The following is a 25610-nucleotide window of genomic DNA, read 5'->3' on the forward strand; positions in this document are numbered from 1 at the left end:
CATGACAGAATTAGAGATTGAAGAATTGAGAAGAGTAGAGATTTCAAGAAATTCAAGAAGAGTTGCTAATATTTCTACAACTTATGTAGTTTATATTATCCGTTGTAACATAGAGCAACAAAATCTATTTTGCTCAAGTCAAGTTTGATGCTTTGATGCTCTTTCTGCAGCCCTTGACAAAGCCATTCTTATTCGATGTTGCTCAAGTCAGACTTCATGGCCTTCAGGGGACTCAGTTGTTTTTATTCTTTTAGATGTAGAATTTACCTGACAAATTTTACTCTTATGCTTTCTCCTAAGCATTTGCTGTTTTGTCAAAAAAAAAAAAAAAGTTTTTTTAATTCCATGTTGATAAAACAAAGATGAATTGTGTGTATGTTAGTTAGATCAGCGATAACACTGTTTAAATAATGGGTTTATTAGATCATTACTTCTGATTGGATAATAGAACATCATATTGTCACTATAAAAAGATTTTTTTTAAAATTTATAATAGAAGATATATAATATTATGTTAAAATAAAAATAACATGCTTTTTTGTTTTAATTAATTTTAAAAAATTATTGGATGAGGTGAAGAGTTCCCCCTTTATCTGTTGAATATGAGTTTGCTTCTTGTGTAAAATAAAAGTTAGAATATTGTTGAAATAATGATCTTTTGTCATTGTCTCCCTCTATGCTCAATTTTATGTTTATAAGTTATATTTACCAAAACAATTAATTGGGAAACAGAAAAAAATGTAAAATAATTGTCTGCAATTTTTCACCTCCATTGTTCCTTATGAATTTACTACAAACCATAATTATTTTTTATTTTATTTTTTTTTTAACCTTGGCAACACTATATTAAAGATGATGTCATCCAGTCTATGCTACAGAACTGACAAATAGGTAAAACTGCTTATTTCTTTAAAAACATATATCTTGTTTAAGCTGAGTTTTGTGTAATACAAATGCACACTCTTCTCTCTTTCATTTGGAAAGTTGATTTTTTTTAATGGTGTAAATAAATTTCCACGTGTCCTTATAATACATTTCTAGACCTGTTAATCTAACAAAAAATTACTTCCATCTCCAGAAAAAAAGTTGATGGTGATGATATTAACTGTCTGCTCTACTGAATTGTGCATTTTAATTATTCCTCACATTTACAACATTAGACATCAATGTAAGAAGAAAAGTATAATGCTAGAATAAATTAAGAGTTCAAGATTTATTGCAGATATGTTCCAAAAACATTTATTTAAATGTTTTGGGACTGTAAACTCATTATCAGATCCTACATAAATTCAAACAAGAATATTGAAGATACAGTCTAAAGCAATTGAATATTTGAAAAAATAACAGACTATAATAAAAACTTGCAGAGAAAAAAAAATACTAATAAATAAAAATGATTTTTTAATTCATATTTATCAAAAATAGAACATTCTGTGTTTTATTGTTTAGTATTATTTCTGTTCAATCACATTTTGCAACTCCTCAATTGATATGTACTGTTGCCCATTTCCGTAAATGGCGTGCCTCATATGTTTTGTATGGGAACAGGCAGGTGAATTACTTATTGGCACTCCATTATTCAAGAACCACTCGTGCTCTTAGCCCTGTGCAAAGGTACATTATTTTGAAAAAAAAATAGTTCCTGTAATGCTTTCTGCATAAGACAGAAAATAATTTTCCAAAATCTTTTGGTAAGCTATGGCATTTATTCAATGCTTGATAAATGATAAAGGTGTTTTTCTATTCCATATGAAAGGCTCAAATCATCAGACTATCATTTCCTTGTGGATGTTTGCAGTTATTCATATTTGTGGAGATTGTACCAATACTATGCCCAACAATTGGGTCCATCGAGATTGAACTTTTCCTCATTACTCCAAATTATTTCCTTCCATCTTTCAGTTCAAGACATGTGCTGGTTGGCCCAGTATAGATGTTTCTCCTTATTCCATTGCTGTACGGCAGGTGCAGTTTTTTGTGCATGTATACCACATAGGGGCATGTAAAGATGTAGAATTTATCACCTCATGCAAAATCACCCATTTTGTTATTGGTATAACTTTGTTAGGCCTGCCAGTTGGCTTCTTCTTATCATAGTTTTCACCTATTTGAAAAATGTTGTTCACTACTGTATGAGACCTGTTTAATTTGTTCAGTTTCTCTTTCAGAATAGCCATTTTCCTTACAAGCAAAAATACCCTTTTCTGTATCAGTTAAAGGTTTTCCTTTAGCCATTCCATATTCATAAAAAAGCTGAAAAATAATTGCTCATTTGCATATTCCTAACCTCACATACACTATATGTAATATATTTAATGTAGAAATAGTAGACCTAATTGTGACAAATGTTTACTTTATAAAATACATGGCTTTATATTTATAGGAGAGACAAATACCAAAAACAATAAATTGTTTTAAGAAGTATTTAACTTAGAACACACTAACTTATAATTATGTTTTGTTGTCATATTTTAATGTACTGCTTTACATAGCAGTATCATTGTACTTAAAAAGTGTGAAAAAAATGTAGAAAAAGGGTGGTTTTATACTTACAGGATGCACCTTAATTCCAATATTGATAACTGACTGTTCAACTTGAGTATTATCAATATTGGAATAAACTCAGCTTTTAAATTTAATTTATTATACTGCTGTCTTCTAACTTGTAAGTTATATGGTAATAATTAAATTTTAAATGAATGTTTTTTTTATGGTATACAAATAAATTTTATATGAAGTTAGACCTAAAATTTATAAAATTATATCTATTATTATTGGTAATTATTAAATGGTAATGGCATCACATTTAAAGCTTGTCAGCAAAATGGTAGAGAGTAATGCAATTCTGCATAAACAAGGAGAAATATTGCAGTCAATCTTGGGCTTTTATTTTAAATATATGTACAGTAGAGCATCGATTATCCGACCCCCGATCAATCGTCACATCGGTTAACTGACTGCGTTCTAGTTGGCAAATTCAAATGTCCGCTAGTGATGTGGCGCTACAATATTTGGCTATGTCTTGGCTACTTTAATATTATTTTTGTTAAATTTCTGCGTGCTTTACTGACAACACTGGCTCGACCATGAAAGGGAGGCCAGTATTTAAACGAGGCTTATTTAACAATGCTATCCAATTGCTGTTTTTAAAACGTGTGCAAGATTTAGTGGCAAAAAAAGTGTCAGCTGTGAAGCAAATGAAAATTTTGGACTTCTTTTTCTAATGTATAGACCTACTTTATGTAAAATATGTAACCCGAATATATTTTTTTTTGTTTTATATTTTTCAATATACAGTACAGTACTGTATTTATTTTGTGCAAAATAAAGAATTAATTTTTAACGATACAATAGTGACGATTATTATTTTAAAAAAAATTTTGTTAGGCTTAACATTGATGAAAATTCAACGCAAAGTAGGTTAATAGCGATATACTAATATACTAATTACATGGGATATACTAATATGCTATACTAATAATGTATTTTTCACACTTTCAGTTATCCGACCAACTCCAGTCCCAATTGAGTTGGTTAATCGATGCTCTACTGTATTGATAATTATCTTTGTCACGAAAGTTCACTTTATAGCAATTTTTAAAAAATCAATCAGTTAGCATGCAACAAATTCACACATTCAGTTTCTAAATAAATTTTTGAAATGTTGACATTATATACATTGGTAATTAACTAGAAATTTATCAGATTTCAAGATACCAGTTGAGTAAGAATGTCTATTAATAATTAAAATGTGAATTGATGCAAAGAAAATGAATAGGAGAGAACTAAAGAAGAAAGAAGTGTATTCATATCTTTGGTGATTTCAGGAAATACTGTTAGCAAAGTGACATATCTAATGTATAAAGATTTTTCATATTTTCTACAGGTATTCTAGGTAATTTTAGAGAAAGGAAAAGCTGTTTGATAAAATCATAATTGCAAATTAAAATTGGCAGATAATTCACACCATTGCATAACTTGTTCCTGCTTTCAAATTGACTTTTAAACACAAATAATCTGCAGCTTATTTGCAGAAAATTATGATAGTTACAATTTGAATAGTATGACAAATATAGCATACTGAAATTACAAGAATGACATATTTAAATATATCTCAATTTTACATATCTGTTATATTGATTATTGCAGAAATAAGCTGTTACATTTTTCATGTTCTCTTTTTCAAAAGTACTGTGTATTCTATCAATATCATTATAAATGTGAAGTAACTAAGCAATCAGTAATTTGTCACATGTATTTGAAATCACATATTAATTAATAATAAAAAAGGAAAACAAATCAAAAATTCAAATGTAACTTTTTAATATACTATTATTAAAAATACCATATCAAACTTTTTTCACTTTGATAAGATACAGAAAGTCATTCTTCTCTATAGAAGTAATATAATGCTAACAAGATTACATTACAATAAATATATTTTAATTGGAAATTATGTTTTTCTCTTCTCTCCGTATAACAAGTGCTAGTACATAAGAACATCCAAAGTAGACAAAAGTATATAATATAATGCTAAATTAAGAATTTTTTCCTTGTTTAAATGCACATTACTATTCAGAATATTTAAACATTAATTTTTTATTGTTATTAGTGAATAGGATTAAAGAAGAGATATCTCTGACTTATATTAGAGAGATAAATACTGTAATTAATCAGACAATAAATGTAATATTTATAAATTTTGTTCACAGATTTAAAAAATTATTTAATGACTTGCATTTTGTTTATTGATTTATTTTTAATAATGTAATAATAATTGAAAAATGAAATTATGAAAAATATTATTTTAATGAAGTTTATACTTTTTTAATTTAATATAAATTTAAAAAAGTATTCTGTAACTTTCATTAGTATGCATAACTCTTCTACAGTAATGATAATTGATAGTTTCTACTTTAAAAAAAATTCTAAATGAACTATTCTGATTATAATTAGAGAAAATGACGTGCATGTCAGAAATGGTGCAGCTGTTTGTATTAGCATTAGCATATGTATTTGATAATGTTTTCAGCATTTTAATCAGATGTTTCAGACTGTATAACCTGTAAGATTATATATACCTGATGCAGAAATTCTTATCAGGTATTACTATTATATATTTATTAGATTATCAAACTTTTTTAAGATAATATGTCTGGAAAAATATATATTGTTAGTTATAATATTGTAGTTATAATAATTTAAAAATATATTTAGTAAACTCTTCTGTTTCTTTACGGATATATAGTACAATGGTAAAAATTAAAGGTTGCTTTTTATATTTATCATCACTAATATAGAAATAATTAGTATATCAGATTGTATTCTTAGGTTTATTTTGTAGTAATGTCATTTCTGATTACATATATTTTATGTAACAAAGAATAGAACAATATATTTAATTTGAATTTAAATATTAAAAATTTATAATATTAAATATAATTGTATTTTACAGAATAAAATTGAAATTAATTTGCTTTTTAATTATTTTTATCATTAATCATGAGAAAGTATTTTATATATGGTTATATTCCAAATCAGGTTCTTATGGTATCCATGAGTAATAGCAACCCACTTGAGATGTTTGAGTTCTACGAGTGTATCCATGTAATCTGTACAGCCCTTTTTGTAAGGGCCCCAAACACCGCTATTTTATATATGTAAGGGTCATGGGAGTTAACATTCCAAAATGCATTCCATTTTACATAGACCTGAGGAAGATCTCGTCTAGATCAAAAACATTTGTCTTTATCATTAAACAGACTGGAAACAAAAAAGCTCTTAAGTTGAATGAGTTTTTTATTAGTATTATTTTCCAGTCTCATTTAGTGTGAAGTTATTTCTCCATCTCTCCTTTTGAATTATGTTTGAAAGAATGATATTACATCTACTTTATAATTGAAATTATGGTATTGTCATCTATGTTAATTAAGAAACCATTGACATTTTTAACATTTAGTTTTTATAGATTTTAACTAAACACTAAGCTGATATATATTTACAAATAAAAAAAAACCTATATTAACTAATAAAAAATTAATTTTATTATTACAAATTAGACATACTATATACAATAGTTGAGAAAAAATTACACAACAGTAGTACAAAATTTGACATTTGGGAAAGTATGTTATATTTTTATGATTAATTATATTCTACAGTCAATGTGAAAACAATTTTAATAAATTATAATAATAATGTAAGAACGGAATATAATTTAATATTAAATGTTGAAATAGATCTCACTTCACGATATGTATAAAAATAAACTATAAATCATTTAATAAAGGGCCAAAAAAAATAGATATCTAAGATTATTTCATTTCAAAATAACATCATAAAAAATCTTTTGAACTTTACGTAAATATTTTACTATTCATAGTTAATGTGTTATTAATTTACTAGAATTACATTAATAATTTTTAAGTGTTGTATTCTTATTCCTAGACAATCTTGTATTTTTCTAATTGCATCCATTTTGCCTAAAAGTAATAATTACTAATGTAATTTATAATAGGCTATTTTTTTATTAATTGATGTTAATCATAAAAACAATAATTTCATATTTAGTTTGTGTGTTAATTTAGTAAAAATATTCTATTGAAAAATTAGCTTACCTTAGATTTTGTAGTTTGAAATTCTTTCTTGACAGACCTTAATCATTTCATTCTTAAGTTGGGATCTTGAGGAAATCCAAAAACTAAAACTTTTGGACCATTAATGTAGTTTTCTTTACAAAATAACACACCACATTTCTGGATATTTTTATACATTATTCTTTCTTTCTCAGATTTAAGTGAAACTTACAAATGAGCACCTATAATTTCTAGAAACACATAAATAAAGTATAATAGTTGTCCTTATCAAGAGAAATAACTATCATTTGATTATTAGAAATCAAACACATTGCTAATCTTAACTGTAATTATGTAAAGCTTTTAGAATGGGTTAGATTATATTTTGAATCAAACTATTTGAGTAAGAATTTTTTGAAAATTTTCACTCTGGAAGAACTAATTTGGATTAGATAATTACATTTGTAGCATTTTTTGACAATTGTGTTAAGAAAGCTCTGAGAATATATCTCAGAATATTATATTATTGTCATTTTTTTATTATGTTTTAAAATGTGGAAATATCACATATTGCTAAAAATTGTCTTTTATCTATGCTTAATCATAATGAATTTATCATTACATATGCTTTGTTGATGATAAATTTTCAAGGTTTTTATATTAATTATCATCATTAATGAATTATCAATTTTTTGTTGTGGTTATTTTTAAATAATTGAAATTAAAATTTTTGTTTTAAGTGAACAATTGTATCAATTTGAGTACTTACAAACAAAGATAGATTATATATGTTTAAATCATATTTCACGGTAAAGTAAATCAAAAATAAATGTTGAAAAACTTTAACTTCTGCTCTAGAGCTCTTGTTTTCAACAAAAATAAATATAATGGATAATAACATTTTCAATTGTGTTTAATGACCTTCATCCAAATTTTATTAATTCTATTCATATGCCAAAGTCTGATGTGTGGTAAGTATTGTTTAAGAAACTATTAAACAATTTAAAGTACAGTACATCCATTACTTATAATTTTTAGATACTTTAAAACCAGGACCTCCAAGTGTTTTTGACTATCGACCTCTTCAAGGATTCCCTGATCTTTTATCAACCTCCTCCTCTTTTGCTAGTATAATTAATAATGATTCACTGATTTAATTAATTTATTATTATTATTAATCCACACATCTTTTTCATAGAAAAGATCTAGTTATGATGTGCAAATTTATAACCCTGAATTTTCATGTACTGTACATATAACTCATTGAACTAATAATTTTAAATGAACAGTTTTCTATAGACCCAAACAGATTTTTAAATTCCAATTCAAAATTATCTTTAAGAACCGTTTTGGAAAATCATGCCTTTAAATTTTAAATTCCGTAGATATGAAAGAAATTATTATTATTGTACATAAAACAGCTTTCAAACTCTTAAAATGTGTTTGTATTTGTATGTGAGTACGAATGAATAAATATATAACAAAAATGATTAATTATAAGTTTTAAACATATTATGTATTGTTAACTGTTAAATATCAATATAAAAAACAACATGAAATAATTTAATAATAAAAAGTTATATTCTTACATTTTTGTTTGTTTGTTTTTATTTTAGGCAATATATTCAAAATTTTGATATATGTGCCACATTAAAACTTTTAATATTCGAAACCATGATAATTAATATCCTTCCACATTAGAAGTTTATTAAAATATTTGATATATATTATCAGTGTAAAAAACTAATTGGCTTTAACTGTGAACTCTAGACAGGAAATTTGACTAGATTATTATCAGAATTTTACATTGGCTTAAATGTCACTACAAAATACTTACATTTCCTCATATAGAATAAGCCACAATTATTTTAGTAAATAAAATTAGTTTTTGTTAGTCACCTTATTATTGTAACCACAGATAATTACTTTTCATATTCTCTTAATATACTGTAATGTAAATATATATCAAGACTCTAATTAAAATGGTTTGGCATAAACAACAATTAACTATTGCATTTGAGGTAAGTTAATTACATAAAATAACTTTTTTGTTTTAATGTAAATTGAAAAATATTTAAAATTATAAAATCATAATTTTCTTATAAAATAAAAATGTAGTTATTGCATAAATTTATTCGGACTTAAGCAGCAGAATTAAAAAACTTTTGTGTAGATAAAATATAAACTTAATTGGTGGATATTTATTAAATTAATTTTAAGCATTAATAAGTGTTTTAAAATATATATTTTTCATGTTTTATAGAAAAAATTATAAGCTATTATAAAAAATTTGTTTGTGAAATCTCTTAAAACTGTAAATATTAAAATAAAATTGCTAATTCTTAAAAGGATAAACATGTTGCTACATAAATTATTCTTTTCAAATTTATAAAAACGAGTATAATCCATTTATTTTTAAACTATTTTGATCTATTACAACTTCACTTTTTAAAATTAAATTATTTCAATTGTTGTTTTTTTAATTAAAGGAAGATTAGTATTATTTTCTGGAATTTTTCTGTTTTTATAAAATTATGTTTAGTGTTGACTTCAAAAAAGTTGTTTGAATTTTACATTTAATTACATTGATTGTGTAATTGCAAAAATATATTTTATTTTGTATGGCATTTGAGAAAAGAAATTAATGACAAATGTCCATTAACTGTAGCATGCTATTTATATAAAAAAATTTTCTGATTATTGGTCATCACGAAAATTAGAGTTCTAGCTTTCTGTTTATATCATGTTAAACAATCAGAGTATTTGGTAAATGAATGTATGAATTTATGTGTAGTTTTAATGTATTGTCATTACTAAAAGTATATTTTAATTATTTAAATATGAAATAACATTGTTTTTTTTATTTCAAGAATTTAATTTCTGCAAATAATCATTTGTTTAAAATTAATACACTAACACACAAAACTAAAAAACGACATGGAAAATAGATATACCAAATCATACTAGAAATATCTATTATTCATGTTCAAAATTTAAGTGATTGCTTTTTTATTATTATTATTACTATGAAATAATTTGCCCATATTAAAAGTTATATTTTTAGTAAAAATGGTTTATCTTTCTCCATTTCTTATTATTTTAAAATAAATTATTTCAAAAATTGTATAGGAAGTCTCAATTCAAACTTGTTAAATAAAAATGTTTTCAAGATGAATTACTCTTCATTAGCATTTCATTTTGGAACTTAATTAAATCATTTCAAAAATTGCTTAAGTTACCACACTAAATAATTGTATTCTGATAGCCAAATAATATTAATATTAAGAATATTTTTGAAAAAATTAGAATCCTATTGTTCAAACTTGCAAATTGTCAGCCTAGTTCACAAATCTTGTATCTCCAAAATATCTACTTTACAGAAAGCATTTGTGGTGATGAATTTTTAGAGATACACCTAAAAAGTTGTTAGAGTTGTAATTTTACCATTTGACATGGCTCAGCATAGCCTGTACAGCTCTTGTGCCCAAAAACTTCAACTAACCAACCAACCAACCAACCTAAAAAGCTGTTCTTTCTTACTGTGGTGGTCTCATTTTGTTACTACTAATTACTGTTTATGATGATGGAATTAAGTGGTTTGTGTCAGCTTTTAACCATAGAGATACAAGGTTTGTAAGCTGAATGCTGTACTAGATGAAGCATTTTTTATTACTTGTTTTCAAGCTGTTGTTTACAATATTTAGGTTTGATTATTCATTTTCATGCATAATGTTAAATATTTTAATTCTAATAAATAAAAGTTACTATTGAACTTTCTTAAAGCAAAAAAGTACTATCATTAAATAATCAATCAATCAATCACCAAATCAGAAATAGTCATATCTGCATTATAAACAGTGCCATTTTTCATTTATACAATCACATATTCATCAAAAAATAATCATTATCAATTATCAAAATAATTTTTATTTCTGGCTAACATACTTAAGATTGTTGTAGAAATGATGAATATCTTTGGTATTAATACTGCCAACTCTTGGAGATGTTTGAATTTGTCTCTACTGATTGCAAGGGAGGCTCTGTGTAATGCCACAGGAGCATTGTTTGAGACACTTTTGCAACCTCTGGACAAAACAAGATTTTTCCCACTCATCTAAAAATAAATCATGTAGAACAGTAACCTACTTATAGTGTGCTTTAAAACATGCATGTCAGTGACATATGCATAGATCACCTGTGCACTTGCCTTGATGGATGGATGTTACAAAGCCTAAATTGGCATAGTTCTTAAAAATATCACATTGAATATAATGAACATAGTAAGAACCTGGCTTTCAATTACAGAAATGTAATATTGTGTGAATCGTCTTTGTAAGCCAAGTAATGAAATTGGTAGACGCTCCAACAGCAAACGGTTAGGGAAACTTAGTTTATTTATTCATATGCATTTCGGGTTGGTTTATTTTCCAACCCCTCTTCAGTGCTGTTAAGGAAATTACAAAAAACGTTGAGGTTTCCGACAGTATTTAGGATCACGTAAATTGGAAAATAATAAACATAGAAACTTACATATTATAAAGCTGATGCGTTATTATAAGTTGGTACAATTTTTATAATTTTTTTCCTGTATTTTTAACAGGAGTGTTACAGTTACTACAACAAAAAATTTGTGATTTAATACAATTGTTAAAAATATATATATTTATATACAGTTATACATTTTATATTATTTAAATACAAACTTACATTTGGAGTGCAGGTGTTATGTTCATGATGAGAGTGGAGATGGGTAAAGACTGGAGTTTAACAGGACTTGACTGCTTACTGACATGTGTTGTAAGGTTACCGAAAGCTAAGGCAATCTGAACAGTGGGGTGTGCTGTAAATGATGTTTAACGGATGGCGATGTCTTTTATTAGTTGGTACCATTGGGGGTTTATTGTCATACCCTCAGAAATATTAATGAGTTGCTCTTTAGGGTGTTTTTTGATTTCAATATGTTCTTTAAATCTCCGTTTGTAAGGATCTTTTTCAGAATGTAAAATTTTGATGTTGTTTCTATTAATTTGGCAGTTATTTTCAATTGTGTGGGTGTACCAAGGGGAAGTGTTATGTTTAAGGCGGAAGAAGCATACAGAAATGTAGTCAACTGGGCAATGTATCAACTGATTTTTCAATCTCTTCTCAGTGTAAGCCTGAACAGAATCCAATTTCATTTGTGTATGGCCTTTCACAAGGTACTTCTATTCAATGCTCATATTATTCATGCTAGCAAATTGTAAAAGTGCTGTTGCTAAAGTGGAGTTTTTTGTTTTGACTTGCAGAACTATTTCTCCATATGATTATCTTTTGGAAGTGTAAGTCAAATAATTGGAAATGAAGTCTACAACAATAGATGAGTATTCATTGCTAGTCAATCCACATTCATCTTTGTGTTATAAGTAACAGTCAACTTCTTGTGTAACAACATTGTAAAAAGGAAAAATTGTGGCATTGCAGTTTTATTTTATAATACTACCTGAAGTCTTTGATAACTATTCCAGTAGAAGAATAATATATGAGTATTGTGCCTAAACAAAAGGTCACCAGAAATATACATAGCTTGTTTATACATCTTTAAAATCAAAGGCACCAGAAATACACGGTTTGTGACCATAGAGAAGAAGTGTCATGCTATTTTGATTACACTGGTACAATAATATCAATTATGTGGAATTTGGAGATACAAGATTTTTGAACTAGGCTGATGAAATGGAATGTGATTATCTTTCAGTACAAGATGGCAGCTTAACTACATATCTTTAGTCCATCTTATATAGTATTTAGTCCATCTATTATATTAACATATTCTGGCCTGATAGTTAATGCAGTTGTATCATTTGAAGTTTTAGATTCTTATCATCTCCTAATCCATTATTTTCAGTATTGAAGTTTTTCTTTCAAACACTTAACTTTATACATTAGTTAATATAGGATAATTGTACCAGTTATTGCCATTTAGAAATTAAAAATTTTAAAATAAACTAGTTAGTGCAGTTGAACAGTTTTCACATCTATCTAATGTTAGCGAATTAAAAGTTAAAAAGAAGAAAATTAAGTTAAAAAATACATAATATAAGAATTATTCCAAAGTGGAGCCACCGAGGCTTTTATTTTTTTAATTAGATTTTGATACATAAGGTCACTGTTACTTAGCTGATAAAACATTACAAATTTGTACTGTATTCTATAAAAAAAATTTTCAGGAAGATTCCATTTCTAATCACAGTATGGTCACAGTAATCTGAACTAATTGAGACTGGTTATAATTTGGATTAATAGGGATTATATAATGACATACAGTATTAAAAAATGCTTGTTATTCTTAGCAAACACAGTAACAAAAATGAACAATGTTTTAACAGTTAAGGAAATTTAAAGGTACAATAAAAAATGCTTTGATGTGACAGGTTTATGCAATAAAGTACAATTAATATGTACTGTATTAAACTTAAACTACTTCTACAGTATTATATAGTAAATGAAAATTAAAATTTTAAAATCGCAATACACTTAAAATTATCAGAAATTTTGAGTTGTACTCTGCACATAAAGCTTGAAAGATTTTTCAACAAATCAACATAAGTTCTGAGAGGATACTACCATTATTTTCAGCCTATCACAGTAGGTTATCTGCAGAGCTAGCTGTATCTTTGTGTGAAACAATTAGAAGTGTTGTTAAATCAAACAGGGTAACAAAAAGAATGAGCAGCATTGCTTAAAACTTGTGACTTACATTTACTTTACATATGAGCTTTACATATACAATCGTACAGTTGATAAGTCCATTATTTTAGTTATGGGAATGGTGGAAGCTGTTTAGATTACAAGAGGTTTGGATTAGCATAACTGTACTGCAATGATGTTGTATTTAGTGTTAAATAAAATTTTAACTACAAGTTAAGTCAACAGTGAACAACCTGTGGCCCATGTGATTCTAATTTGCAGTCCCCAGAGCTTTGGTGACAATTTTATTTACTTGTTTTTTTTTCTCATGTCATTATGCAACTTTAATTAAGATTTTTTTTTTCTCATGTCATTATGCAACTTTAATTAATCTAATATTTATGACAAAGAACATTCAAACTAGATCAGTGTAAAGAATAAACTATATATTACTAGTTTACATATCATTAGATATATTATTTTAGTACCTAGTTTACTGCAGGTTGTATTAGTACTCAGCAAGATTAAAGCCTGCACCTCTGTAAGAGAAATGGCTTTGGCTGATTGGAAATCTATGAAGTTCACTTGCAGCTATCATCCAGAAAGGATTACTCATCATTGATTTTAAACTATAGATTATGTCCTAATTGTAGATAGCGATTACTAGATTTTCTTGGTGTTTATTAAAATGCCACTTCTGTTCTTGTTGTTTAATTGCTTAAGTGCATTGCTAAATGGAGATTATTATTCAATTTTTTTGGGAAATGGAATTATATTAATGGCCATAAATCTTAATTCAAGACACACAACAGCCATGTGATGTCTCAATATTTGTCTTAAAAAGAACATCGGAAGAACAATTCCATAATTCCATCCCATAGACAATGGAATTATAAATTAAGTCATTTGACAAGATATTTAAATCTGCATGTAAAAAAAATAATAAACATTTCTGTTTAAATGTATCAGATTAAAGAAAACACAAAAGAATCAAATATTTATGTATTATAGTTATATCTACAAATTTTTCAAATTGCATCCCAAAAGTGGTTTCATATATCTATGTTTGGTATTACTGTACATAGATATGATTCTTGCAGCAAACATGCACATTTCAAAAAATGAGCTTGCAAGTAGAAATAAAAATTTGGAACATTAACTTTATTATATTTTTCTTTTAGTACTACATTACACTTTAATGTGATAACTATTATCACACAAAAAAGATAACTATTGTGCATCTGGCAAAGCTGACTTTGTCTCAACTTAACTATTGTTTCAGGTCTATAAGATCATCAGGAATCCCCCTTTTCTACTAAAACCTGTTGTACAATGGTGCCTACCAATCAGAAAGTAGATCATTTGAGACAAAGTTTAACTATTTTTACAGCAAAGAATAGGAAAGCTTCTTACAAAGAGGGGAGAGAACACATAAGACAAAAACACAGCAATAAAACAATTAAAAGCTTTCTCTGGAAAAGGAGAGTGGAAGTGTGCCGTTATTGTTAACATGTCATTACTCAGTGTTTCTCAAGCTGTTGTGCATGATGGGACAGGTTGATGGCACAGGCAAACTTAAATTAATAAAAATAAAAATTTTGTTTCATGATAATTCTTCTTTTAATAGTTTACTTCTAAGTTAATTAATTATATTTCCATTTGTATTCAAAACATGTTTTTAGATTTATTACGTTATGAATTATGAATGACAGTTTGTCCCAAATGTTGGTAATACCTACATAGGTTAAAAAAAATTAGGCATACATAATTTAGTTGTCTGTAGAATTTTTTCAGATATTTTGCTGGTCAGTGGGCTTGGAAAGGTTGAGAAATGCTATCATAGATCAAATCATTTTAACTCTAACATTACTTTTTTATAAAATATTACCCACACATGAGTATTTTGGACTACATGTTTGACACAGCTGGTGTTGACCATGGAATAAAGAAAGAAGTATTTTATATTATAAAAACATGATCATATACTGACTTAACTATTAAAAGACATATATTAGAACCCTGTCAAAATATATTTGACTTTAAAGCTGATTTGTAGTTTTTTTATTGTAAGTGAACTACTTGTTAAACTCTAAAATTTATTCCATGTTTTTATACTTAGAAAAAATTTATAGTATCATTAAAAAAATATTTTTTAAATACACTAAAGTGAAACTGTATTCCTTTGATTAAATCTAGGGGTTTATTTTTAAAATATATTTATTTCCCAGAGTTTTTTAAGGTTGGGGAAGTTTTAATTAACAAGTCTTTAACAGCTGTTCTTTACTTAACATGGATATTTTTCTCAGAAAATAAGGTGTTAGTGAATTTGCTATTTTCTTTTATTAAAATAAAAATATTTATTGTTAACCAAAAATTTGTACTCGTAGGTGGTGATTGTTTGGTCGAGTACCGAGGCTTAATTAGTGTGATTTTGATATACGTGGTAGTACTGAGTGATTAATTAACCACATTAATCAAGGAATACCTGTATTTTCCAAACTATCAAAACCATTTAGTAACTGTATTTCTAGTTACAGCTGAAACATTTGAAATAATTACTGTTTTCATAGTTAACCCAATTCAACATCTTCCAATTTGGTTATGTTGTCAGTTGCAGTTCCTTTGATGTCGTAAGGATCAAGATTCCTACAACTCCTGCTGAAAGTCACCATCTCTTTCTAATTCAAGTTTTCTGAATTACCCTTTGACTGATAAGTTCTCAACTTATGAATTCAAATGCAACTTTTCCATGCTCAATATTTAACAATATTTATAATTTTATTTCAAAACATGTTTATGTGAACCTTGGAATAGGAAATGCTGTCCAACTCTAGACAATTTGAAGAAAGAATTTTTGGTAAACACTTTACCTGTCACTCTAAACTACATTATCCTATAAAAAGCAATATCTCAGCATGTTTTCCATGCTTTTCCTCAGGGTTAATTTGAATCCTGGGATTCAAGTAAGGAGATATTAAATAAAATTTTATTTAACTACCATATTATGTGAATAATTTATGATAAACATATTTCAATTGCATTAAATCTCAAAATAAAATTATTTATTTATTGTTTGAAATTGAAAAATACCAGTAAAATATATTTATAAATTTCTTAATATTCAAAATAGAGACTGTAACAAAAGTTATCAAGTTTTAGTAAAATTTTATTTTTTAGATAATTTCTATTTTGATTTTTTTTAAGTCTTTGTGTACATTACTTTATAATGCAACTAAAAGTGTTGAAAAATATAAGTTTTTAATATGTTTTCAAATTTTATTAGTTAGATTTTTCATAATGACCATTTCCTGAACTAGATTATTCAATGCTAAGTTATAAAAAAAAGTTGATTAATTGAAAGGATGTAATTAAAATTTTAATAGTGTTACTTTTGAAGAGCATCTATCAATTTAAACGAATAAAAATTGTCAAAGTTTTGTATCAACGTTAAGTAAATATGGAATAACCAGTAAATTTATCTTCAGTATTGCAATTTATTATTTATCCTACAAATTTGTTAAAAGTTAAAATGTACTCTCTATAATTTTAACTAATATCACATATGAATAGTGAGATCCTGCAATAAAAGTCAGTATTAGTAAGATTTCATTTGTGTTCATATTAGTGGGGGAAAGTGAAATAGATGCAAAATAATTTTTTGTATTTGTGTTCAGAATTACTTTTAAATGATAAAGTTATAAATAAATAATTATAAAATCATATTTAAATCCAAATATATTAAATTCAAATTTTAAATAATATAAATTTTTTCTATAATCAGTCAAAGACCGTGAATAAACTGCATATGATCGATCAAGGATGTTATTAACATCCTTGATCGATTATAGGGAAAATTTAGAAGTGCATTTTATATTAATATTATATGTTGTTAAGCAGTATTAATTAAAATTTTAACAATCTAAATATAATTAATGATATCTATCAGATTATAAGACTGTAAATAATTTTGATTGTAATGGTCTGAAATTTAATAGATTCAAAAGATTAGGGAAAAAATGATCCAACCAGTCCAGATTTGCACTTACAGTTCATATATACTTATTAAATAGTTTGCTGATTACATTTAGCCTAATATTCAACTGATATTTTGTATTATAATTTTATATCCTGAAATTATAGTCTATATTAACTAAGGTTTTACTTATTTCAATAAATTTTAGCCATAATGATTAAACAAATTTTATTTTCACAATATCTAGATTTTCTTCTTTAGAAATGAATTTTTAATATTTTAGAAAATACAAGAAGAATTTTGTAATATCCAAAGAAAGAAGTTCTATCAAACTTGTTAAATTTGTAAAGAAATGGTATTTGGTATTTTTGACGTCTGTTATTAAAATAAAATTATATGTACAACATACAAAATATGTATATATAAATTGTAGAAATTTCAATCTTTTTAAGAATTGTCATTTCTAATTAAAAATTTCTTTCTCAAAAAATATACAAATGAAAAATTTGTATTTAATTTTAATATTCCATATTTAGATTAATATTCTACCACAAAAAAATCTTTCTATTATTAATAATCTTATAGATATTGATAATTTTATCAAATTGAAATTATATATACTTGTAATATAAGTTATACTCTTCCAAATAAATCTTTAGCTGCAACTTGATACACTGCTACTTGATAACATTGAACAATGTTTTAAGCAATTAAGCATTTTTGAAAGAACAAAGGAGGCCAAGTCTTTGTTAAATTAAAAAGTCTATTCAAAATTTGTTGCATAATTTTTATTGTATTATTTTGTAAATTCCGTTAACTCTTTTGAAAAAATAGTCTGAATTAAAAATGAAATTAATGTAGCTTTCCATTAGTTGTTGATTTTGTTTTAAATATTAATATTTTAAAAGTTGATATGATTGTATTAATAAAAGGTGAGTTAAAGACTGATATTAAATTTCGTAATGTCAATAGTCTCATTATGTTTTCTATGGCTTATCTATTCCTAAGCAGAATTGGTATAGGCCTATATATCTGTTATTTACGGCCTGACTGTAAGCAGTGATGGTGCTTTGCATCAATAAATCTCTCAATGTTTGTATCCTCTTTATTCTCATTAATTAACTTACATTTTAACTTTATTTGTATTCATAAAATCAATTTTTATATAATACTAGACAATAATTTTTTTAATCAATTTTTTGAACTTTAATTTTTTACTTTCTAACTGATACATTATCTATAGAAACTTAGAGTTTGAGTTAAAGACCGATATTGAATTTCACAACAACAATGGTTTTATATTATTTTTTAACTACTTTTTTTACTATAATTATAATTTCTACTTTATGCTTAAATATATTTTTTCATATTATTTCCAATTTTATTACCTTTATTATATAAATTTCCATAGTTAATTGCATTTAGAATTATTTCTGAATATTTTATCGTCAACTTTCGTTACATTTAAATTCGTAATTTGCTATTCTTTGTTTATATATTTTTTGTCTATTAAGTAAGTAGCTAATTTCCTTTTGTATTATAGAAATAAAGCTTGAGTGATGAACTCAGAAACAATATAATATAGAATTAAATGTTTATATTCCAATTTCAATTTGTGTATTTTCCAAACTATTTGTCATATTTAAAATTTTCAAGAAAGAATTTATTATTATTAAATATGAAAGAAGATAAATACTGTAGTTAAAGTAAAATTATAAAATAGAGATTTTTTGTATTATCTGATTCTTCAATTTTTCAATTAAAATCCAGTTCAAAATGCAGTCATCTCTGAAATTTTATTGAAGCCATTAAGTTAAATTCCTATCAGGTTTGTCAGTTGCAAGGTAGAAAAAATTGAGTAATTTGATATTTATTACTTAATTCAATCTGGTCAAAACAGTGATAACAGTCAATATCTGTCTTGTCGCAGTTTACAAAAGTATAACAAATTATACATTAAACATCTGTAATGAATAATATTCTGATTGATGTATGAAATGTTTGATATATTTTAAGTTAAATTAATTTATATATTATAACTAACTCATAAAGTAACCTTTTTCCTATTAGAATGAGAGTTATGAAGAAGATATGGAAGAACCCGATCACTGTCATGTTCAGAAACCCGTTTCGTTAAGTGTAAAACGTGCTAGACAAAAATTGATAATTAGCAGTTGTTTATGTCTTCTTTTCATGCTTGCTGAAATTATTGGTAAGTTAATTCATTATCTTTATCATTAATAGAAAGTAAAGTCTTATTTTAATATTTAATTAAAGTTAAAATTTAAAACTTTCAGTTAGAAGTTTATTTTTTAGTTTTAAAAGTTTTAATAATTTTAACATGGTAATGTATATTTATATTTTAGGAGGATATTTTTCAAACAGTTTAGCTATTATGACTGATGCTGCTCATCTCTTAAGTGATTTGGCTAGTTTTCTTATTAGTCTATTTGCGCTTTGGGTAGGACAGAAAGCACCTACTAAACGTATGCCTTTTGGTTATTACCGAGCAGGTAAGAATAGAGATTTTATTTTTTAAGTTATATGTTAAATAAGGAAAGATCTTTTAAATGCTAATATTTTTTTCTAGAAATTCTCGGAGCTGTTATTAGTGTTTTAATAATTTGGGTATTGACTGGAATTCTTGTGTATATGGCAATTGATAGAGTCCGTTATCAAGATTATGAAATTAATACTGATGTGATGTTGATGGTTGCTGGATCTGGTATTGCTATGAATATTGTGTGAGTTAAATTTCCATTATCTCTGCCTATTTAATTAAAATTTGTTGTCTTCTATAATCAAGTTTTATTATTTTTGTTAGCATGGGAATTGTTCTCCACGGCCCTTGTTGCGGTGCAACTCATGCCCACACACACGGTTTGGGAAGTCGAGATCACGAACATAGTGAGAGTTTAGAGAAAGGAAATTCTCAAAATATAAATATTCGCGCTGCATTCATTCATGTAATGGGTGACTTGTTACAGAGTATTGGAGTTATGGTTGCTGCTTATATAATACATTTTAAAGTAATAATTATAGATTTATTAAATATTTTAAATATAATAATATCCCTTTGTTGATAAATTTTTTGTCTTAATTACAGCCTGAATACAAAATTGCTGATCCCATTTGTACCTTTTTATTTTCTGCATTAGTTATGTTTACAACTCTTACTATTATGAGAGATGCTTTACATGTTCTTATGGAAGGTAAATATTTTATATTATTTCAAATAACGTTTCTAGAAACGGAATTTAATTAAATTCTTCTTTCATAGGTTTTCCAAGAAATTTGAATTATATTTCTATCAAAACTGATTTACAAAATTTGGATGGAGTTAAAATGGCCCACAGTCTACATATATGGTCTTTGACTATAGATAGAAATGCACTTGCTGTTCATTTAGCCTGTGGTAAGTTATTTATATTCTTCTAGTAATATCAGCTTTAACTTGGCATTATTTTATTGCATATTCTTAATTTCTGTAATTTTTTATTTTAATAGATTCTGATATGGACCCTCACAAGATACTGAGAGAGGCTCAGAATTTAGTAAGAAAGAATTATAATATATATACAACAACAATTCAGATTGAAAAATTTAATCCAAATACTATGTTATCGTGCAAAATGTGTCGAGGACCACCTTTATAGTAATTAGTATCAAGTTTTATTATTTTGACAATTATCAATGTTTTTGCATGTGATAACTGACCAATTTAAACAAGATAATTTTTTGTTGAGTATAAAATATTTCATTTACATTAAACAAAGAAGGAAACTTTTATATGCCAATTGTTAATTACATTTTCCATTTAATGGAGTTATGCATGATAGTAAATGCATTACTTTATGGCAATCAATTTATAGTTATAAAATAATTTGTATCTGTTTTCTGGGTCTCTTTTTATATTTCAACATTGTCTTTTCTAAGAAAGGGAATACAGTTTTATATACGACTATCTTTTAGACTTTTAGTCTACAATGAGAAATATATTTTTTAATAGATATATATATATATGTAAATGACTCCTTATTTTAAGGAGTTGCAATTATAAATTTAATATATTTAATTTGGAATTAAAAATTGTAAATACATTTAGTTAATTGTAAATATTTCCTTCTAATTTGTATATATATTGGAAAAAATGCAGAATTTCAATCATAGTATTTAAAACAATCTTTCCATGAAATAAATAAAGAGAAATGAATAATAAGAGAATATCTAAACTTAATTTTAAATGTATTCTTTTTTCATGACACTTTCTGGTCCCAATCAAGAGAAATGACTTTTCACACAATCAAAATATTTTGAAAGTAATCGTACAAATGGATAGATTCTCATTATTTTGTATATTTTGCAGTGAAATTTATTCATGCAGAATTCCAGTGCTTTGTACATTTGATTAAAGTATATATGTATATACATATATAATGGGAGAGATTATGTTCAGATCTAATGTAATATAAAAATATTCAGAAATTTTTCTGAGGGTTTGTATTTATTGGATATGTTGATTTATATTTTTTGTGTTCTGTATTAAGTAATCTTCAAAATAAAGTTATTTTTTTCAATAAATATGTGTAATTTTTTATAATATATTAACACAAATAAATTCAAAATTATTGATGAAATCATTATACAATTAAAAAATTATAGTTAATAGACAATATTTATTTATATTTCTGGGTACAAATAAATTTAATATAATTATTAATTCTTAATTAGAAATAAAATCATTACAGAATAAAAAAAATGCAAGAAAAATAAAATTATTTCTATTAAATAAACAATTGAAAAATATTAAGTTTAACAGAAGGGGGGACTATTATACATCTTGACTCTTGGTTTACAATCATTTGTTGTGAATTGAGGATATAGAAAACAAATTTAATTATACAATGCTATAGCACTCTACACTGCCCAACTTTTGAAGCTATCAATTTGTCAATATCAAAAGTGGGTTCCCAAAGAAAAACAAAAGCTTTTCAAAAATGCAAATTGTCCAATTGGATGAAGAAACTAGAGGTGTTGGTGGTGGCAGCTTGGCAAATATGTCATTTATGTCAACTAAATAATTATTTTTATCTCTGATTGTTGAATATCTACAAACAATTTTTCCTTTTGAGGTATGCAGCAAGTTCCTCATCAGACACAATCATCGTGTGTTTCTATGCAGGCAATATTTTGACAATGGCAGTTTGGAGATTAGTTTCCACATTAGTTTATACTAGTATTAGTATAAATACAGCTCATAATAATGATTAATTTTTAAAAGATAATGTTGATGCAAGCCTGTAATAACAACAAAATCCATTCTAAAATTTACCAGTGGAGGATACATTTCCACCACCAAATATGTCTGCTAGTGGAACTGTGTATTGTCAGTTGTGTAAATGAAGATGTGAGTGAGTGATGAAACTCACGATTTGAAAACAATGTAACAGGAACGTATATGCACCCCAATATATGCAATTCTTCGCGGCTTAGTTTTGACTGGAATGCTGCAAAACATGCTGAGTGAGGATCTTGCAAGTGTCATCTGAAAAAGTTAAACAAGATCCCTAAAATTGGTTTTCTGCTTTCTTTGTCCATGTGGTTGCCCCTATCTTGCCAAAGTTCATATTACAAACATGTATATGGATGCCATTTAGCAATAAATTTGGAAAGTCTCACCACAAGATACATGTTGCAGAATTTAAATTGTCTGTACAAGGAACAGTCTCCCTTAATGATATTTCTATATTCTTTTCAATGAATTTCTTAAATATTGTAACAAATATAACAAAAAAACAAACAAATAATTATGTCAGGAACTAACCTAAAACACTGCTCCTTTATTGCAATTACACCTCTTTGTGGTATTAGTGTTAGTTACTACCATTACACAGGCTTTAAATGTATTCACTAGTGAACATATACAGTGCCAATTGTACCAGTGTAGATGTGAATTTTTTCTTTTCCTATTGAATATATTTATAATTATCATATAGAAAAACTAATTTTAAATATTTTGAACATTTTTAAGTTCCAGAAAAATAACTTCCCAGGTAAACTATAAATATTTTAAATTTAATATTTATAAATTCTATTCTTTATTTTATAGTTAAAAACTCAAGTCAGATGTTTATTTTTAGTCCTTAAAGATACAATCGTAGATTTTAATAATTTTAAGATTTTTAATTTCTGGTAAGATCTGGTAAACAAATTAAGAAAAGATTTTAATAAATATAATGATTAAATTTTATGATACAAATGACTTATTACTAGACAGAATTTAGGAATGAAAAATTACAATTTTCTTAATTGGCAAGGAATTCTAAAATTAATTTGTTGAATTAACTTAAAATTAAATTATATTTATAGGAAAGTTTATATAAATTGTTTTTTATCTTAATCATCACAATAAGGTGAAAATTTTGTTTTTTCAATAAGCCAAATCTAAAATTAGATTTAATATATGTCAACACTGCCTTTTGATTTACCATTTGCCAACCATACTAAATTGTCTGAATGGGTGGTATACTAAATCTGCTCACATGGGTCGTGGGTCATGCACCATTTACTATTAAGTGAATCCCGATCAGTTGGCCAACGAAGCCACATAGACCCGAAGACAAGGATTTGACAAACCCGAAAGAAATGTGAAGATCGACGGATTGTTAGGATGGCTCCAATGGGGGAAATACTGTTGCAACACAAATCCAACAAGCAATTATTTATTGTGACGTCGTCACAATGCCGGGTTGCAATTTTTAATCATATTTTTAATTTATTTCATTTAAAATACGTGCTCTCCACCTTCATATTAGTAGTGTCTTGTCCCCGTGCATCATACTTTTCCTTTAGCAAGCGAGTCGTGCCGGTCATCTATTAACTGCTTTCGGAGGAAATGTTTTGAATTGAAATAACGTGACTTCCAGTTTGTATACCCCTAACACTTCCGTATCTGGTCTCGTCTTTCGTCTATCTAACTCCATTCTCGAGATTAAGGAAAGACAGGCAGACGGACAACCGTGGGAATTTATAGGTCTACGATTTTTTCAAATTGCAGCTCAAACGGGTCATAGGAAGAGTCACCTGACAATAGACTATTGTTTACTAGGCTTCATTCAAATTTCAATGAAGTTTTCCATTAACTCAAATTTATTGGCCTGCTAAGACTTAAATAATTCAGAACTCATCTATATTGGACAAATGAATGCCATCAGGTTGTGTTAGGCAATGAGTTTGTTTTGTTTGGATCAAAATGATGGGAGACAAAGAATTATTTTTCAATGGGCTAGTCCTCTATCAGTTGTAATTGTTGAACACCATTTCTTTGCAACATTTGGTGTTATGGTTTGGGGTACTATGCCATATGCCTAATTTTTCTTCAGTGGCATAACAACGTAAGTATCAAATTGTGTGGTAAGGTTGCACCTTTTATTCTCACTGTCAAAAGTAGAATTTTTCAACAAGACAATACACGTATGCTTATTGCAGTCACGTTAGAATTTTTTTGATGCAATTGAGATAATGGACCGACTAATCGGTCTCCAGTTGAATGTATATAGGATACGATATACACATTACTTCAAGTCCTAATCTGCTCACTAATGTCATGGAATTGATTGACAAATGAACTAGAACTGAAGAGAGATTTCTCAAAAAAACATTAGATAACTTTCAAGTAAATGCCAAGTTACAGTAAAGAATGTGTAATTGCCAAACACTTACAATAATTTCAATAAACATTTTTCATTTTATTTGTATTTTTTTTTTTTTTTTTTTTTTAAGTGAAATTTGACCCAAATAAAGGGTTTTGTGTAATTTCACTAAACTTGGATAAAGGGAACTATTTGTTAATTTACATCAGTGTGTAAATGAAAATTGAAGAAAAATATAACATCAAAAGTATGTTAAATTAGTTAATACGTTTTGATGATATGCGATGATGATCTGTATATCATTGGGCTGCAAATTGAAAAAATTCTAGATTATAAATTTCCCACTGTCGTTCGTCTTTCCTTGATATCGATAACGGAGTTAGATAGACGAAAGTCGAGACCAGACACGGAAAGATTCGGGGTAGGAGGTAGGGTTTCTCATTTCCCAGTCTTTTGTTTGTCCCGGGATTTCGAGAAAAAAAAGTGATCTGAATCCCGAGATATGATTAATTATTTTTAAGATATAAAATAAATCCCGAAATCGAATGATATAATTATTTTTCATTTTTAAGTAATTTAATACGTCTTGCAACCTCTAAAATAGCAATGCTGTATTAAATATGTATTAGAAATTACCGTTAAATTACGTAGAAATTTTCGCAAATAGGAAAAATTTATTAAAGTTAGTTGGAAACTGCTTAAAACGAACAAAAAAAAAAAAAACTATCTTTGAACGGAGCTAAA

General features: G+C 26.5%; 2 protein-coding genes across 9 annotated transcripts in view; one reads left to right on the top strand and one right to left on the bottom strand.

Moving 5' to 3' along the window:
• The window catches only part of LOC136989420 (proton-coupled zinc antiporter SLC30A2-like), a 34816-nt gene extending 13021 nt beyond the window's left edge, over nt 1-21795 (top strand). For 4 of the 8 annotated variants that reach the window (XM_067287556.1, XM_067287554.1, XM_067287555.1 and 1 more), the window contains 7 exons: nt 19285-19426; nt 19581-19727; nt 19805-19958; nt 20039-20243; nt 20321-20426; nt 20495-20629; nt 20722-21795. In XM_067287556.1, coding sequence (XP_067143657.1) covers nt 19285-19426; nt 19581-19727; nt 19805-19958; nt 20039-20243; nt 20321-20426; nt 20495-20629; nt 20722-20870 — 1038 coding nt within the window. In that variant the 3' untranslated portion in view covers nt 20871-21795. Of the gene's footprint in view, nt 1-5014; nt 5104-8524; nt 8597-19076; nt 19205-19284; nt 19427-19580; nt 19728-19804; nt 19959-20038; nt 20244-20320; nt 20427-20494; nt 20630-20721 lie in introns of those variants that run through there. The other 4 variants (XM_067287560.1, XM_067287557.1, XM_067287558.1 and 1 more) reach the window with 4 other exon arrangements.
• Nucleotides 1-25610, bottom strand: part of LOC136989416 (zinc transporter ZIP10-like) — a 77248-nt gene that overhangs the window by 46564 nt on the left and 5074 nt on the right. The window lies entirely within an intron of this gene.

The sequence above is a fragment of the Centruroides vittatus genome, unplaced genomic scaffold (assembly GCF_030686945.1).
Source record: "Centruroides vittatus isolate TY-2023 unplaced genomic scaffold, ASM3068694v2 scaffold_520, whole genome shotgun sequence".
Classification (NCBI taxonomy): domain Eukaryota; kingdom Metazoa; phylum Arthropoda; class Arachnida; order Scorpiones; family Buthidae; genus Centruroides; species Centruroides vittatus.